The following is a 20,031-nucleotide window of genomic DNA, read 5'->3' as shown; positions in this document are numbered from 1 at the left end:
TACCAAGGAGAAATGTTTCACTTTGATTAGGTGAGGGACTAAAAACCCTCCACACATAATGAAGGTAAGCAAAATAGGAAATGCCTTTTACTGTGCTCCTGCATTGTAATGGAATAACCACCATGGAATAACCAGTTGTGCCTGCGCAACTCACCTGCTTGCGTCTCTTCACAGCATGGTTCAGCACAGCTAACCCCTCCACATTGGAGAAACTCTATTAGTCCCATTTCAGTAACTAGCAGATTGAACCTGCACCCTAGTGAGTCTACACACAACCATAGTGATGACCATACTATAGCCTCGGAGAGACCAAAGCTGACCAAAGCTCGTAGTATGCTTCTAATGCATTAGTTCATCCAACAATGTCCACTGGCAAACGTGTTTATGGTTTATGGTTGAAGTCAAAGGCAAGCCAGTGTGCCTAAGTTAGTCATTACAGCTTGAAACATGCTAAACTGGATAAGCTGCAAGGACAAAGGCGCTTGGACAAAGTTAACGCTCTTTGATGGAGCTTGGGAAATGCAAAAAATGAGTTTCATCAGATATAATGATGATGATTTTAAAAACTGATTAAAAACATCAACAAATTTAATGATAAACCTTATTGCATCGTCTTGAAGAAGGTTGTGTTGTTGCAGTCTTAACAAAGAACCTTGAGTTGGGATTGTTTTGTCAAACTACTTTTACAAGATCAAGAATCAGCTGTCATGCTGAACAGATAAGCCAAAGCCATCTCAGAGTTCTTAAAGTGCTTCTTATGAATTCGTAACATCTGATGAGTTTGAAGCAAGCAACTGATCTGAATGATCTTGAATCAAAGGTCACATTTTCCATATTAATGCAGCTAATTCTGGATTTATTTATTTTTTGTCAAGAAATAATTTTTCTCACGATAACCCCAACAACAAGTTTACCCAAAACTTGTGGATTCCTCTCAAGACAATTGGTGCTAAATGACCAATTTCCAACCACATCATCCTTATCATGGTAATATCTACCAAAAATGACAACAACAAAATCCAACAAAAACTGAGCAACTTTCTTTTATTTGTTTGCAGTTACACATAATGTAATACATGTTGATTCACATACTGTAGATACTGAAGTAGTAGTCTGTACAGAGAAAGGGTTGGTTGATGCCATTGTGCTTTTGAAATGTAGAATATGACCTAATTTGTGAGGGCTCATCTGCATGTCAGTGCAAGCACCTTCATTTACCTATGTTTTATTTCAAATGTGGCCCTTTTGGCAGTGTGGGGTTGGCTAAAATGGAGACACTGAGACCAGACACAATGGATTTGGAAATTTTCACCTCTTGGGGTAAAAAGCAATGGAAGTACCTTTCAACATGAAAGCCCAAGTAAGAAAATTAGGCTAAAATATGTTATCACCAACAATAAAGTCATATGAAACCACAATAAACCTGACAGCACTCTGTAAACACCATTATTTTATTGAACATTTCGAATATTCTGAAAATAGGCAAAGTTTGAATTTTGAACACATCTTGAAAACATCTGCATGATACTTGGTCAAGGATAAAGCTATAAAGATAAAATAGCATTTGCAGATATTTTTCTATGCTAGGTAGCTACTAACAATACAAAGTACTGACACATTAGCTGTTGCTTTAGGAACAGTATTTTACACCGAGCAAAGAAAAACTCGTAAGAGTTTCTTCTGTGGTTTTTTCAAGCTGGACCATTGACATCAGTATATATCTACCTAGCAAGGACTTTTTAAGAGTACCATTTGCAGTAGCTAATTTTTTACACCAGCCTAGATACTAATATTGGTAAGTACTGACACATTAGCCATTATTTTGGGAGCAGTACTATACATAAAAAAAAAAAAAAAAATTAAATAACAGTTGTTGCTTGCTTGATTTTTGGACCGCTAAAATTAGCACGCCTAGGGGTGCGACTTTCACTTTGTACACATTATAGTATAGTATAATATTGTGCTTTAAACTACTCTGGCTGTTTAATTTCTAGTCATCACAGTCTGAAAAAAGGACTGAGTAGAAGCTTGTAGTTGTCTCGTAATGAATGTAGATCTTGTGTATCTGTTTTAAGAATACGTTCCCCCATTAGTATGTGATGGATAACATCATTGTCATTGAGTTGTGTTGCAATGGATTATTGTGTTTCTGCTGGGAGATTGGAAAGGTATTTTGCTCAGAGTCTAGCTATTGACTCCAGGTTGACTTCACCATTTAAACAACTCCACGCCGAGCTTAAGTATTAGATAAGCATGTGCAGGCAGCATAGTATGCAGCTGCTGCATGGAGTCAAATACAAAGCTCTCAGTTAAAGCCATAGACATTTTATGAAAAAAGCATAAGAACACAAGCATCACAAGTAACAGTGCACTGAGTGCAGCCAGTGGGCGTCAACATAAGTACTGCATTTGCATTGTTTGTGGAATTTGCATCAAAGCATTAACCACCATTGAAGGAAGGCTAGGCCTGCTGGTTGGTCTGTCAGTCCAACAGACAACAAATACTCGTGCACAGGGCACGAGTATTTCAAAAACTACTGGCCAGACTATTGCCATGATCAAGCCCACATTTCCAACTTTATACAAGAAATATCAAAATGTAATGGTAAAATTGATGTAAAATTATGTACATTGTTGCTCCCCTGAAGATGAACCCTTCTGTTTTGGGCACTGCTTTACCTCTCTGCACTTCCGTTGGCCTAAATCTCAGCTTTTTACAATAGATACATCATAATTACATTCGGGGTGCAACTGAAAATTACTTTTATTCTTAATCTGTCAATTCAGTTTTCATTTTTGTTCTGGGTAAAATCAGAAAATATTGAAAAATCACCACAATTTCCCAGAGCCCAAGGCGACATCTTTAAATGTTTTGTCCGACAAACTGTATAAAACCCAAAGACATTCATTCAATTTTTAATGATATACGACAGAAAAAAGCAGCAAGTCCTCACGTTGGAACCAGCAGGTTTTTGTTAATCTACAAATCAAATATCAGTTATTTGTCTCTCTATCACCAAATTGATCTGACAACTAACTATAACTAACGACAAGGTGATAAACCTTTTTGATCTTAATGGAATCATGTCTTTTCCTCTTTGTCCAACTCTAGAATTGTGGTTTGCTATGAACTTTGGCACCTTTAAGGACTACAGTATGTTGTGTTCTAGCATGGCAGCTAGCCAATCTAGACGTACATGGGTATTTTTTTAAAATGTAGCTTTTTTTATGCATTTTGGCCTTTCGTAACCTTGTAACAGGACCTTTTACATGTTTAAGTAAAATGTACAGTTATTCTTATATTATATTGAAGAATAGAGACATCAGAATGCCATACAGACCCAGTGGAATCCTTTTATGGTGGAGGAATGACCGACATTACTTTTTCCATATTAAATTGGTTGGTTAGGTTTAAGCATGAGGATTGATGATTGGTTAGGGTTAAGGTAACAATGTAAGGGCAAACCAAAAACAGCAGAGTCGGACGGTCATCCCTTCGCCATAGTAGGGTTGGTAAATTCACCTCTAGTTGCATGTAGCCTACCAGAAGTATTTTTCAGGCTTGTGATTGGGTTAGGGTTATATTGCCACTGTTGGTTTGGCATACTCTTGACCGCTTCAATGATGTTTTTGTATTTTCCTATCAATAGTTTTTAAGAATAGTTTGACTAAGACAAGACCTTAGCTTGTGAGAAACAAATGAGGCATCTGGGCTGGAAGTCGCCAAAACATACTGTAGCATGAAAAAAAAAAAAACATGAGTGTAGTATGTTGACATTTTTATAGCTTTGCTAGTTAGCTACTACTGCAGTTACTCTCATAGTTATTCAAGCCCTGTGGCAGCGGTTCCTTGCCTTTTTTGCATCTGTTTTTGTATATATTGGTGTTGTAGACCAGTTAACAAAGGCAGAGATTGGTGTCATGACTGAAAGAGTGTAACATTTTAATATTGTAACAAGGTTTTTTAGCTTTGCTTTTTGTTCGCGTGAAGTAACTACTTGAAAATGTAACAGAAATATTGCACATGTAGACTGAGTAGCTACGTCAGTGACGCCTTATCTGGCTAGCGTGGGCACAACATGAAATGATCAGAAGTGATGCAGATAAGACAATGTCATGTTTATTAGTGCATAAAGTGCCCATAAAATTATAGAATTCTTATTAAGAGTTTTGGATGCATCATATCATTTCAATGAAGCTCCACAGAAAGTGGTGGTGTGGTTAAGGTTTGCAGCCCAACAAGAATGGATACAAACCAAATGTAGTCAAGAACTAGGTCATTTTGAGACATTATAAACAACAATGTTGCTCTGAATTTTTCAATCTTTTTTAACCTTTTACTTTTAATACCATGGAAATGAAACTACCGAAGTCAAAGCTGACATAGCTTCTGGGGCGCTAGATTTTGTTACTGTTCATCCATCTGAGCCTACTGGTTTGCAAGTTTTGCCAAAGTAATAACTCAATATTTTGGGAAAATCGATACCTCTCCCGTGTCTGTGCATTAAGCACTAACTAAAGTTAGCTTGGGTTATCAGAAGGAGTGAAAGCAAGGGGAAACAGCCAGCCTGGTGCTGTCTATAGATCACAAACACACCTACATACTCCTCCAAACTCCATTAACATGTATCTCGTTTCCTTAATTAGTTACATGTTAAAAAATGTATGAAATGTAAAAACCACATTTTTTTAGTAGGTGTATATTTGAACTTTGGACTTAGCCCGGTTAGCTGTTTCCCCCTGCTTCCAGTCTTGTCGAAGCTAACCTCCACCTCGCTCTAGCTCTTAATACTTAACGTACAAACACAGACTGATATTGATCTTTTCATCTCACTCTCTGCAAGAAAGCATATGTATATATCCCAAAATGTCAAACTGTTACTGGCCATATGTGGCTCACCACATGGCTATGCCACAGCTGAGACATTGGTTTAAGAGCATTTGCACATATTTCGACCCTACACCACAGTGAAACTATAGTAGCAAAATTGTGAAGAAGCACTTAATAAGACACTCTCTGATTATGTGATGATTGACACATAAATCCACTAGGTGACAATTAAAATTGTTTTTTTTGAGAAGGTACAATTTGGGCTCGTGTACTGTCATTTTCCCCTTGCTGCCTAAACACAGACACTATCTATGATCATAATACTTTTCAATAAATCAATGAAAATTAGTGTTTTGGTTCTGAAAAAATGTGCTCAAATTTCACAGTGTTCAATGACTTCATACGCCTTTGTTAACCATCTCTAGTCTCCATAAAAAATCAGGCTGCAGTTAGCGATTAGCATTTCTTTAACATATTGCTTCATGCAACTTGGTGGAAAATCTCTTCATATGTTTGTCACAGTTTAAATATACAGATAGATACAGTACACAAGCAGTGCATTATGGGACATAGACATTCAACAACAGCCACACAAAAAAGATCATTCAGACAATTCAGAGAATTATTGTCTACTCAAGGAGCAAATAAAGTAGGATTGAAATTTCACATTCAGGTTATTGTTTTGTTTTCACTTGTGTTCAATTGACATTTTCTTTTTTGCAAAATACATACGCACACCTCAGATACAGTACATCCAAAACAATGTCCTCGTGCACACTCACACAATAACAGCTCTTCTTTTGAATGGATCTTTGCAAGAAAGAACACACTCATTCAAAAGAAAACTGACTTTTCTTAATCTTGGCACAATTTGAATGTAAGAAGGAAGCACTTTAATCTAGTCGTGGTTGTAAATGTCCAACATGAGGGGTCATCATCTTGGATAAGCTTAATGGAAGCTGCTATTGCTGATGTCTGAGCTTGGATTGATCTGGTTGGATAGTTTTCCTCTCTCGTCATGGTGCTGATACATGATGGAAGATTTGTGTTTTACATCCATAGCAGCATGGCACTTTCTCTTCTCCTCTGAGCCGGCCAGAGGCTAAAACTGGGAGGTTTCAGTAAAGGAGATCGCATCTGTCTTGTCGACAGTGAAGCCTCCGTTGACATAGGATTTCTTCTCGCACTCTTCGTCATCCAAAGTGGCTTCCAGAGCGAAGGGGTTGGCAACATCCACGTCTGACGTTAGATCCATCCTCTCCAGTTCTCTCTTGGACAGTTTCTGCACGATTCCGGCTCCATAAGCATCACCAAGAACATTGATCATAGTGCGGAACCGGTCCCTGAAACACACCACTCAAAGTCAATCAAAGCATTGCTATTAAGTTAGAATTTAAACTATTGAGTAGAAAAGATGGTGAAGACAGTCCATATAAAATGTCAACAGATAAACTTACAGAAGCCAATCCACAGCCACTATCAGAGTGACATCACTTGCAGGTAATCCAACAGCTGTTAAGACTATTACCATGGTAACAAGGCCAGCGTTAGGGACTCCCGCTGCTCCAATACTGGCAACTGTGGCTGTTATACTGAAACAAAGAGACACAATTTTGCACACCAGTGGTCCCGAATGGCAGTAGGAGGTATTTGTTAAAAATACTCAACACCATCTGTAAACTAAGTCTGAGCAAGAAGAGCTGTTGCTCCTGAGATATACAAAATGCAGTATGTGCTGTACCAAAACAGTAGCTTCTAATAATGCAAAGGGCATAATGTCTGCATAGTTTACAGAGGGCATCTGTGGGCATACGGATGTGCATAATTTCTGCCCTCAAATGGAAATAATTGGGAGTTAGTAGAGTGTTCTCCCAAGTAAAAGGACAGCAACAGGCATTTGTTCAAATGGTAAAACTACCATTGGCTCAAGGCTCCATGTGAGTTATTCCAGTTGTCTGTTGGGAGCAAAAGCAGAGGATGGGGTGAATGGATGGGTTCGCAAAGTGTGTTGCTTAAGTTTCCTGACAACAGTCAGCTTTGATTTCATTTAATGCTTATCACGATAATTCCCTAATCTTAACCAAGTATTTTTTTTAAATCCCACAACACCTAATTGTAACCAAGTAGATGGTGAAAGTTCATTCATGACCTTGGAAATCGTTTACTAAGTGGACCTGCAAACACTAAGATGTGTTTTTCTCATTTTAAATTTGTTGTTTGTCAGACTTGGACAAAGTGGTTATTTTAAGCCAAACTATGGTCTAACCATGATTACATGCCAACCCAAGTGGATTTTGTCCCTAAAATACGAAGAGTTCAAGTGTATTGTGTGTTATCAATAATATTTTACTTTCTCTCTTCATAAAATTGCCATCATTTTATCCTGTACACTTTCTTTTATCTTGACCCTTTTGTGCCACTGTTTTTGCTTTTTTTAATGCTTGCTGGCTGTAATGACTTTATTTCCCCGGCTTGGGATCATTTAAGTCTTGTCTTATCTTATATTATCTTATCTTAATTCTTACACTGTTAATAATTGTCACTTCTTTGTTTAGTGGTTTTTAAATGGAAGGGAAAGTGTCTTATGTTTTTATGTTTTCCAGATGGGTTATGATTGGAGTCAGCAAGAAATTTCTTGGTCGACAACTCAGTGCCCCTGAGTATCTGCAGTGTACCTGATAGTAACAATCTGGCCCACATCTAGAGCGTAGTCATTCAGCTGGGCGATGAAGATGGCTGCCACTGCCTCATAGAGTGCCGTGCCGTCCATGTTAATGGTGGCACCCACTGGCAGGACGAAGCGGGTGATCCGCTTGTCGATGCGATTGTTCTCCTCAGCACATCGGAAGGTGACAGGCAGGGTGGCGGAGCTGGAAGCCAACACAGTAATTGACTTTATTACTGTGACCTTATGGGTTAGCGCATAGTGGCTGTGATTCATAAATATGAAATTGCGTATGTTACTGGTAGAATATACAGAATATGATTTGGTTTTACAATCACTTTGGAGGTCACTAGGTTCTGACCTGGAGGAGATCATGAGGGCTGTCACCAGGGCCTGAGCCATTCCCAGAGTGAATGTATACGGGTTCTTCCTCACAATGACAAAGAAGATGAGGGGCAGACAGATGGTGGCATGGATAGCTAGACTGAGGGGCAAAACAGACAGTATTAAAGAACAATGCACTTGAGGGGAATTACCATATACTGTATTACAAGCACAATATTAAGACAGTTGGAGAATAATAGGTACATTTTCATATTATATCCCTAATGATCACAAAAAAGTGATTTCAATTAAATATTATTTTGTTAACCGTTCAGTTGCCCCATGAAGAATTAATTGCTGAGTTTATTGCACTCTGACAAAAACATCACTCGTGAAGTACTACCTGTTGAAATTACATGGGTTCTGTGTTTTTCAGCTCGTACATTATGAAAATGCTGTTAAGCATCATTCATAATCATGCATAAAACCAACTTATCGCTTCAGTTTTCAGAAACTAACCCCTCTAATGGGGCAGTTGTTAAAGGAACAGTTTGCATAAAAAGTGGAAGCACGGACGAACAGCTAACCTGGCTCTTTCAAAACCATGAAACAATGGAAACGTTGTACTTAAATTTCTGTTTATGCACAGACAAAACAAAGTATGTACCACATTTAATTGGTGACGTTTAGAGGTATTAATAGGTGTGTTTTTGAAGTTTGAACAGAGCCAGGCTTACTGTCTCTCCCTGCTTCCATCTTTACGCTAAGCTGTACTATAACAAGCCGCCTGGCCCTAGATTGGTCCACAGACATTAAAGTGGGATCAATCTTTCATCTAACTCTTGGAAAGAAGCAATTGTGTTTCACAAAATGTTGAACTATTCCTCTAAAGCATTAAAACCAAGGATAAATCTTTTTTTAATCACTTAATTTTGCACATTCCCCTTTACGGGCTCTCGTGTAGCTAAGAGAAAGTCGTAGTCTGACCCTCTTTTCACCAGTAAGCTGACAATAAGTGTTCTACACCCTAAAGTGTTTTCAAATTTCAGTTTCACCTGTAAAAAGCTGTAGGTTAGGAACACCACTGTTGCACGTATATATGCAGGTTTTGGGGGGTTCTTTTAATGTGGGTAAACATTTGAAAATGTTATGTTCACATTGCCTTTCTGTTTTTTTGTTGTTTTTTTCTGGTATGTCACATTCAACACTACAAATGTGCTGGGAAACAGGGAACAGTAGTAGTTATGAAGGCCCTTGAATAACGGGAGAACAATCTCAATTGTCAGCTAACTGATCTGACTTAAATAGATTTTACTGCTAATAAAAAGGCACATTTGGAGAGATTTGACTTGACTTTGACATTAAAGAACCTTTTTCTGTTGATCACATCAAAACCAAAAGCAATATAGAAGTAATTTAAAGCCACAAAGCAAAAACGTGTGAAAAACAATTTTTATAGCCACTGAAGGCTACTTTCAAAACATTTCAAGAAAGTGTGAAAATCGCGTGTACATGTCGTCACAGGACCACTCAGAGCCGTGCACTAACCCTGTGACCTAACTGGATGGGATTTACTGTACAGCCTTTAATGGTGTCACTTAGATTTAGAGGCATGAGCGAAGTTTTCATTATTGCATCTGCAGGTTGAGCAGTTTTAAATGTCCTTGGCCCTTATCAGTGCCTACACAGAGCTCAGCTTTTACTGTATCACTGGAGGGAGAATTGGCCCAAATGTCACCCATAAATCCCAGTGTCTAGAACAGGCGGATACAGAGTAATGGGTGAGCTTACCCACTCAGCACTGTCACCATATAAAGACCCATCTTCTTGAAGATCTCCCAGTCTTCCACCTCGATGATCTTAGCAGCAATTAGGAACAGGATCCCCACTGGCATGTAGCTGAAAAAACACATCGCTGAGTCTTTTGGATTATAGATTCTAAGGTTATAGCAAATAATGCATTTGGACTACAGCTCATACAAGTAGATTCAATGATTTGTCAATCAACAGTAAAATTATATTATTGAGTTAGAAATTGCAATTTTAATAATGGATTAATCATTTAAGTAATTTTTTAAAGCAAAAAAAACACAAAAAAACCCACTGGTTCTAGCTTCTCAAATGATAATATTTGCTGGTTTTGGTTGGACAAATGAAGCAATTGGTCAACACAACACAGTGTAAAAATGTATTTGAACGTGCCAAAGAAAAGTCCTAATGATTATAAAGACCTCTTCTGGACTGATAACTGTTGTGACAACTGCTAGAAAAAAAAATCCCACTGGCTACAAACAGTGTAGAGATCACAATGCTACTCTGATATACAGTAGCACGAAAAGAGGCAACTCTATAAATCGTAGAGAGCTTCATTATTGGTAATTTGACAGAATGCTCTGATCATCAATCAATCATCAATTTTCATTTGATGCTACGTTATACTTTTATATCACTGTTTACTCTACCACAGGTTAACACAGGTTAACATCTGTTGCCATGCATCAAACTAACATTGTATCACTTTTTTTTTTTTTTTTAAATAGCAGGAATAAAAATCCTGTTTTAATGATACTTGTTCAACTGTGCTTTTACTTGATGTAAAGTATATTTTGCTGATAATTCTCATGTATTTATACAAAAGTAATATTTAGGCATGTTTTACTTGAGAATGTACTAAGGACAGTACATGGAATTTGCAGCTCAAACCTAATATCTCCATCTGGTGAGGAAGATCACAAGATGCAACTTAAAAGCCTGGAAAAAGCTAGAAAGTGGACCTTGAGTGTTTCCAAGATCAACAGCGTGAAACCATTTTTTGTCAGTCTAAAATTCAGGTTTTTAGGTCCATCCATAACTTAACCGATACCTGTAGATTAGTCTTTTATACATACCACATAATGATCTGGACCAGTTTCATGGTTGCTTCATTCAGGGCATCAAAAAATTCCAGGAGGATTCTGCCCTTTTCACCCATCTTCCCAATGACAAGGCCAAACGCAACACAGAACACGATAAGCCCCAATACGTTCATTCCATCTGAATATGTCCCGATGATTTTATAGTCCTTGGTTATATTCTGCCAAGAGAGGAAACAAGGAGGCGATTCATTCAGCTAACCAAGACCAGGCCAGGAAGCTGCTTTCACAACCACATTAGCTGACTCTAAAGACCCATTGATGAGCTGTGCAAATGTTTTCTCCAGGATAATGACCCAATGACCCATGGCTACTTATGATTCATTATTGGGTCTTCTGATGCATTTAGATCAGACACAGGTTGCCAGGTACAGAAACATGAAACCTAAATTGCAGCAGACGGATCAACAAGGACTCACTGTTGTCACTTAAAGATCAAAGCCCCAACAGTCATGTTAATGGATGTACGCAACAGAGGACACTTGTACAAGTATTACTCGGCTTGCTTGCTAAACAAGGCAGTGCATCAAAAGCAATAAGATACTGACTGACCTAGATGAGCAGGACAAAGTGATGTGTACACTTACCTCTACTGCTGCCATGATCGTCGTTGTGAGAGGTGGAATTGTCGTGGTGTCTTCTGAAACTTTTGGTGGCTCCACCTCTTTGCGCTTGGTCTTGTACTAATTGGTCACATTTCACAACATCAGTTACTTTCATATGACTTCATACTATATACTCACCACACCCTGACGTAGGTTTAAATGACACTTAAAATATGGGAAGAAAGTGGAACAGGAATGACTGATGGATGAACAAAGCCTCTTACCTGTTGAAAACAAGCCTGCACCAGATTTTCTGGAAACATGTTTCTGTTGATGGGAAAAGACATGATTGGGTGTGACTGAAATACACAGAAGATAATGATGTGAATTACAATCATTCCTTGACAGATGCAAGAACTCGATCTCAGTCCAAATCCAGGATAGAATGATTGTCATATTCATAAAGAGGCTGTGAATGTGGTTAACTTCTTTTGAGGTAGTGGAGCTAAAACACTTAACATCAGTTCTTTGCAGACACCTTCCCCAGGAATGCCAATAGTTTGTCAAAAGAAAGTTGTGGGTGAACTTGATTTTCATTACATGGTGTCCATTGTTTTGAACAAAAACAATTGCCTTTAATTAAGAAAAAATGAGGGCTGGATATATGAACCTTACACTAAGCTACAAAGATCATCTAACAGCACCTGTAAACCCCTCTCTGACAAGTGACTCACCTGTCCATGTTGAGGTACCTTTTCTGGTTGATGTGGAGTTTTGAGTTAACTTCACTTTCAGAGTTAATGTAACATTTAGTGTTGATGTAACTTTCTGACTTAATGGAAGAGCTCAAATGAATGTACTGTAAGTTTCAGAGTAGACATTTTTTGCACTGACATAACTTTACAAGTTAATTTGAGTTGATGTAACCTTGAGTTGAACACAATTCCCATTTGAAACCAAAACTCAATACTGACTTATTTTCAACTTATCTACGCACTGTACGTTAACTTAGATAATGTACTTAAGTCACATCATGTACATAATGTATACTTGTGTCACACCCGTAAACACATCATTACTTATTTTAACCCAAACCTTGATCTATTCCTAAACCTATCCCAGCAGTTTTGGTGTCTAAACCTAACCAAATGTGTTAGAAAGGCTTTCTGGCAGAAAGACTTCCTGGTAGGCATCTCATACACACAAACAGGTATCTTGTTTGTCTGTATGTGATGCCAAGAGGCATGACAAAAACATTGTTGGTATTTGATGAGAATGAGTTGGGTTTTAACTCTGCTGTTGACTGTGGTCATTCAGAACAAGTATAAACACTTTTGCCTTTTTATGTGGTTGAATGACATATTGTGAGAACTACTTTGTCTGAAGCATGGAGCCAGAATAGAGGTGACAAATGATAAATTGACTCATTATTATTACTGACTATCAAGGAAAATTCTCTCTTTCACTTCAACATCTGAATGAGCGGACACTTCATGGTTAGAAGAAAGTTGTAGTTTCTATCACATGGCTGGGAGGTCACCTGAGGAGGTCCAAGAGTGTGTCAACTGTTGTGACGTTGGGCGTGGTTCCAGCTCTGTCAATGTGTTCAGCTGTCTGAGAGACTCCTGGTTTGATGGTCATCACCAAAATGATGCCTGCAAAAGGTGATGCTGTTTAGTATGATGACAGTGTAACTCATAGAATAGGTGCCGTATCGACCACCACTTTTCCGTAACACCATTTGAGTGACTTAACTGTAGAACAACTGAAATAAACAGGAGAATGTAAAGACAGTGTTACTGAGAGAGGGAAAATATCAACTCACCGAGAACAACTGCAATGATGGTTGTTGAGAAGTAATAAATAACAGCTCGCAGACCTATTTTTCCTGATACCTCAGAATCCAGGGCTGCGACACCTATAGGCAGAATGGTCGATGTTTAAATGTTTGTGTGTGGATATGCAATAATTTATCTGGTCAAGAATTTTACAGACTGGACCTTTATCACAAACCATTGTACTAATTTAGTGAAATAACTAATGATATTTTTTTTCACTAATGAATCTACAGATGACTTAGATTGCTATATTCATTTGATTTTAAGAACCACAGCTCTCTAAATAACCAGTGATCGTACAGTGCTTCAATTGAAATAATTGGAAAAACTCATTTAAGTGTTAATCATTTGTCATCCACTGTCCCTCCTCCAGGATGCTAGCACTATTTTGAACAACCTGTCATGAAAACAATCCAGGTACAATGCACAGTAAAGTACATATCTGAAACCTTGAAAACATGGTGTCATTGTGGTGGTTTGGAAAACTTAGGTTTTCTTGTGTACTGTGGAGAGGTGTGGAGCTTTGTTTCCTGTATTTCCTTTTGTTTGGCAGAGGCTGGGCGTGGTTTTCCAGGTGGTTTGGGAGCTGGCTGCACAGCTGGGACTCATCACAATCAAGCACAGCATAAAGACCGTGGACTGCAGATGACTTGTTGCCACTGCTTAGTGGTAGAGTTGGCTGTTTACCAGTGTTACAAGTATTAGTTATTATATGTTTTTTTGTTCTCTTGAGTCTATCCTCAGTGCCCAATCGCCTGTATCTTTTTTTTCTGTTTTTTGATCAGTGAGTTCTCTGCACCGTTCTCCAGCTCCAGCGTCTCTGCCACCACACTGCCCAGCCTCTTGCCTCCACCAACCTCAAGCCTCAATCTCCAGGTGCCCTCAACGCAAGTACTCACACCACCTGACCAATGTGCCCACCAGTGTGTCTATGAACAACCTCATGCCTCACCTGCTGTTCTCAGGACTTGCCTGCTACCAGTTTACTACTTGGAATCTCCACTAACTGCTCATTCAATAAATTCCTATTTTTACCCTGTCTGCTTGTCTGCTGTTGAGTCCTAATCCTACTGAAACATAACAGTCATCTTACCATTGGTGCACTCTGACAGTCCAACTATATAATACATCCTTGAATACCTTCTTTCAAATTCTTTGCAGGGGTCTAACGATCAAACAAAGCTACAGCACGAGGGTTGAAAGGGGTTAAACACTTAATGTTATTGTTATTGATTTATGTCATTACGTTGACATTCATGTTGATTTTCTGTCCATTATATCACAGATTCTTTCATTTGCTAAAAACTGACTAGCTTTTTTTCCGAGTTTTCAGCTGCATCTCTGAGAAAACTCCATCCCATGACTACCAAGTACTAAGTACCAACCACTAAGTTAGTGAACACCAAGCACTAAATTAGATCAGCCATGATGGAGTCGATCAGTTCATGAAGACAGAGATACTTTTGAAAGCAAGAGCTAATAAGTGCCGCTTGAGTTCAGATTATTTTATCAAAGATGTTTTTTTTCTGATTATTCTGAGGTGTCTTTGTTCGATTGCTGGCAGTGGAGAGATGAGAGATACATATTGGAACCTAGTCGTGGCACACAGTGAGAAATGATGGAACGCAGGTGGTGACAACTCGAGGGAAACGCAGGTGGAAAAAACAATGCCTGAGCGACCAATTCAGGAACCGCTACCATGGACTAACAATGGAACGAAATGCTCAACACAGTTAGGTTTCAAAAGCAAGATCAGTCTGAAGCTTCTGTGAAATATTCCATCTAATTGCTTCAATTTGAAGCTCTAAGAATGAACTGCTACTGCTGCAGGGCCTAATTCCATGTCAGCAGGGAGCCCCGATTTGCCGCTGTGGATGAGGTGAGGTGGTTGGATTAGTCAGAGAACATGTAATACAGCTCCTGAATGACATTTTTCAACAGTCTCAGACTCAGGATTTACTCTCTCTAGACAGCAGGACTGAGACATAACCAGACAGATGGAAACCGTTCATATGCTGACATGCTCTGATCTCACACATAGAAATTACTATCATTTTATGCTATACACTATACATATATTTCTTTTGTTTTTCAGTATTGTTTCAACTTGACATAACTAGCTGCCAAATGCTCAATAAGTCCTAAACATGTTTTCTTCTTCAGCAAATTTGTGACTGTCCAGTAGGACTGAAACTTATTACTTGTTGTCAGTTAATCTTTAATCTCTTAATTAATTAATTAATTAATTCTTTAAACATTGTTGGAAAAGACAGAGCAATATTCATCGCAAATCCCCACAGCCAAAGATGGCATCTTCAAATTGCTGATAATCGATCTATTAGTTATCAGTTATCTGTTTCATGTAAGACAACGAAAACCTGAAAAAATGACTTTATTAATCAACAACATTGTTACTGTTTCAGCTCTACTGTCCACTCACTGATAAAGTATCTGTGGCTGCTCCAATCCTGTTGCTGAACAGAACATTGACACTTAACAAATCTGCAAAAACACAAATGACATTCGATGACAGTGTTTTTAACATCCAAGGTTGCAGTAGATGCCAATAGACCATGGTTAAGATATGGTTTATAAAGCACTCGGTTAAGGTTAAGCAACAGAATGTGACAGAGCCAGTGGTGGACGAAGTATTCAGATCCCTTACTAAAGTAAAAGTACCAATAGCAGACTGTGAAAATACCTTATTACAAGTGAAAGCCCTGCAGTAAAAACCTGCAGTAAATTGGTCTCTGTCAGTATTTAACTTGTGTATGCCTGTGCTTATTTTGACTATGATATACCCACGTGTGTGTGTGTGTGTGTGTGTGTGTGTATCTATCTATCTATCTATCTATCTATACTGTTCGGTAATTTAATTGCAAATTTTTAATCAACGAAATTTTAAATTCCGAATCACTGAATTTCTGCTCACCTCTGCAGGAAATGAAGGAACTTGTTGATTGTGTTGACACCAATCATTATACCTTCAGGTATGGACCTGTTTTCATGTACCTTATTTATAGTTATACAGTTAAGGTAGCATAAAATTTTGTTATGGATCGCAAATGACTATTTCTCCAAAAAGCAAAAGCCAAAAAAAAAAAAAAAAAGAAAAGTAAAGAAAGGAAAAGCATGATGGAGATGGATAGATGGATTTTTGAGGGGCTGTAGAGTAGCAAATCACTCTTAAGGGCCTGTTCTATATTGTTGGAGGGCCTTCTCTCTCTACAAGAACCCCCACCCCACAAGCCCCAGTACAACTGCACTATCTACATCCCCGCCCCTGACTTATCCTCATTTCTTTTAATGTAACTGTATCTATCATTGCACTAGATACCATGACATACAACCAGAAACCATATTCCAGTCACCTGTTATCATGCTGGAAATGATGAGCGGGAGGATGACGAGCTTCAGCATTCGCATGAGGATCTCTCCGGGGAAGCCGAAGTACTGCTTGTGGAGCTGGGAGAGGGACGCATACTCTCTGACCACGACGCCCAAACTGATCCCTGAAAGGTTGGGAGAAAGAAGTCAAATCATAAAGAATTCTTGGTTTCAGCCGAAGAAAATGTATTCCATGAAGTTCTTGGGTCACAGAGCAGACAGCAATGATGGCTGCATACAGTATACGCATGGCTCAGAATAAGAGCAGCATAAGAAAACGCCACTGTCACCTAATGTCACAGGTGAGGGAGGTTTCATCCAAACAGAATTTGTGAGGCACAGCACACATTGGTCAATATTTTCCAGCTACAAAACTCACATGTATCCCACTCAGTGATTTTAGGAATATTTTTTGCTTTGTAATTAGTAGAAATTAATGGTTTAATAAAAATGGGAAACTCATGATTTTGTAAAACCATGTCATTTTGGGGCAGGAAATGCAGGAACATCAGATTGGTGGGGTGGCCTCTCAGCATGTTTGACTACTTTTGCCTGCTTCTTCATGGTAAATGATCACCTTTCCAGCATCAATAAAAATGCCATCGGTAGACATTAAAAACATGTTCTTGGTTGAAATTTAACAGACGTGAGGCAGCAATAAAATTGCAAGGGTCCGATAAGTGAACTGACAAACTAATTGTACCAATTAAATTGTCCTTGATGATCACAGAATCGTTTGACTTCACAAAGTCTGCTTCCTTAGGATGAGTTTTCACACACTGAGCTTCCATTCAGGTCACAATTTACATTCATCAAATAGTTTAATATTCAAGAGTTCATGGTAGTTACACTTCAATTTCGGTGAACTTCTTCAGTATACAGTAGAGTATATAGCTGTTTGTCTGTGCGTTTTCCTTCAATTCTCAGACTCACTCCATGGTTTTATTACAGTACCAGACCACTTCCCCCGACCCTCTGATGATGTTCTGAGTGTCAACCTTCAACTGTGCTGAGTTCAGAACAATGACAATGAGATGAAACTATTAGGTCCTATGATGAAATCAAGGCCTGTACCTTTAACACTCTCCTTCTTTCAACGCCACGTATGACCAGAAAACAGTAATGTTCCCTTTTAAGTCCTAAACTGTAGCTCTCAGTAAACTGATTGGAAATAGGTAAGCAATCTGGGAGGCTTGAGGTCATTAAGGTGAAAGAATGACACAAAAACAGCTATAAAAAAGTACACAGAGTACCACTGACAGTCAACAGATGACTGACCCGTTGTAAAATACCAGACATTCACCAGACTCCATTGATAATTTACTAAAATCACACTTGTTTTGTCAAAAATACATGACCTCTATTCTCAGACTCACCTGTTTGGCATTGCAATATATAAAACCAAATCAATAAAATAATTAATAAAAGGATACTTTATATTTTTCCTGCCTCTGAGGGTTTTAATACTTTCATATCAACACTTTTGCACTTCATTTATCCTCAAGCCCACTACAACTTAATGTAGTTAGACTGCTTCATGCACTCATGGCTTTGTTTTAATATACATATTATGAAATCAGCACTGAACTCAGGTCTTTTTGGGGCACTGGGGATGTGGGGTCATTGCCCACTTTGCCCAGTTGGCCGTCCAGCCTGGAGATTCATGCTATTGCTACTGTATTTTTTTCCTGCATTTATGTTCAAGTCTCCTGATTCAACAGTTGACATTGCGCCAGAGCAAACTAACCCCTGGACAAAACATTAAATTATGAAACAGATTATTCTTTCTAGTGCTTAACCAATGATTTGAGAGAGGCTGAAAATAAAAGGTGTGACACAAGACAGAACATTAGTTAAAAAGCTAATACGGGTCCAAAGTACAAGTCTGTGGCTGTTAGTCAGCCAATGATAGAACAATGACATTTCTGTTTTACGCAAATCTAGTTTATAGATAAAATTATTGAATGGTTATCCAATATAAAAAGAGCAGAACACAGGACAGGCAAGCAGATGTGTATGGGAAGAGATTTCAGCTGGACTGGAATACTTTATAAAATCATTCTTAGGGTTTATAGAAATGCAAGTAAGATTGTTAAAAGCCACAAATCAAGACAATACACAGATAAAAACAGGAAATCTCAAGCATGCATTTACTTTCAGGCAGAGTACAAGTTCATGTCCAGGTTTCTTTCATTACAGTACAGTATAACAGTAAAGCAATCATTAAAGGAACAGTTCAGAATTTTATTTGCTTTCTTTTTGAGAGAGAGTATCAACTGCATGCCTATGTACAGACCTATAGGGCTGAAGTCAAGCTGTGGTTAGCCTAGCTTAGCATAAAGACTGGAAACAGGGGAAACAGCTAACCTGGCCCTAATCAAAGTTCAGAAAAACACCTCTAAAGCTCACCGATTAAGACAATCAATTTCTCTATTTTAACCCGTTTTCATATCCGCATGTAAATATGACAATTTGAGAGCCAGACTAGCTGCTTCCCTCTGCTTCTAGTCTTTACGCTAAGCTAGGCTAATTGCCTCCTGACACAGACATGAATGAGCAATTTCTTTCCAAAATTGATGAACTATTCCTTTAATATGCATTAAACCTAAATTAGTGATGCAAGCATATGCTACTGACTGTCACCTGGATTAATCTAAAAGAAGCTGTCAAAAATAAAAAATATGAAAAGAAAATACATCTAATTATTCAATTAACAACATGTGAACCCTGTCAAGCCCACATGTTTAGAGCACCTGCTGATACCGCAGGCTATGTGCTCCATGCACTGTGCTGCCTCAGAACTGGGACTCCTCACATAGACCCGGCATCAGCTGTCCCTTCAGTCTGGTCACGTTTGACTGAGACACGTCCAGACACAGGGGGGAGAGGACAGAGACTATATCTCCTACAACACCACACTCAGCACCTATCCTCCATCCTTTAAGGAAATATAATGATGAAATACAATGCATGCGCTCCCGAACACGCATCTCAGCTTTTACTGTTGCTCTATGGTCAAGCAGCGGCCAGCTGATGCAAAAGAGGTTGATTTATTTTAACAGTGACAACAGCTCAAAGCAAGATTGAATGGTAAAAACAAAAAGGGAGGGATGCACATACAAACAGTGATGAAGATTAGTGAATAACAGCATCAGTGAAGATGAAAGCGTCTCATTCTCTGAGCAAACATGAGCAGACATTAAGTGGCTTCCACATACCGAGCAGCACTGATAAAACGGTGGCAATCAGAAGCCAGTTCCTCCTCAGCAAGCCTTTGAAATTCACGCCTCGTCGCTCTCTGTTACCCATCATGTCCATGGTGTTGCTCATTCTCCGAAAAGGGAGGAACAACAATGGCCCCCGTGGAGACACAAAAGACTCCTGCGGTCGGGATGTCAGACGCAGACGATGCAGAGGATGGAGAAGCCGCGTTGCTACAGCAAAAGGATGCAGCCGTCAGACGCTGCTGATGGCAAGCGATGGTGTGAAGGAGGGAGTGTGTGTGTGTGTGTGTGTGTGTGTGTGTGTG

The 20,031-nt window shown here is 38.8% G+C and overlaps 1 protein-coding gene across 1 annotated transcript; it reads right to left on the bottom strand.

Moving 5' to 3' along the window:
- Positions 1 to 1,029: 1,029 nt before the first annotated feature.
- slc1a1 (solute carrier family 1 member 1) lies at positions 1,030 to 20,031 on the bottom strand. The gene is made up of 12 exons (XM_076724806.1): positions 19,721 to 20,031; positions 16,487 to 16,627; positions 13,103 to 13,195; positions 12,818 to 12,932; positions 11,562 to 11,604; positions 11,320 to 11,415; positions 10,709 to 10,893; positions 9,612 to 9,719; positions 7,858 to 7,980; positions 7,507 to 7,701; positions 6,289 to 6,423; positions 1,030 to 6,174 (listed from the first exon to the last, which is right to left on the bottom strand). Exons 1-12 carry the CDS (start codon positions 19,830 to 19,832, stop codon positions 5,934 to 5,936), a joined length of 1,587 nt encoding a protein of 528 aa, XP_076580921.1. The 5' UTR covers positions 19,833 to 20,031; the 3' UTR covers positions 1,030 to 5,933.

This window comes from Chaetodon auriga, chromosome 24 (assembly GCF_051107435.1).
Source record: "Chaetodon auriga isolate fChaAug3 chromosome 24, fChaAug3.hap1, whole genome shotgun sequence".
Taxonomy (NCBI): Eukaryota; Metazoa; Chordata; class Actinopteri; order Chaetodontiformes; family Chaetodontidae; genus Chaetodon; species Chaetodon auriga.
The sequence above is the reverse complement of the archived record's forward strand: the minus strand, read 5'-3'. Positions and strand labels throughout refer to the sequence as shown.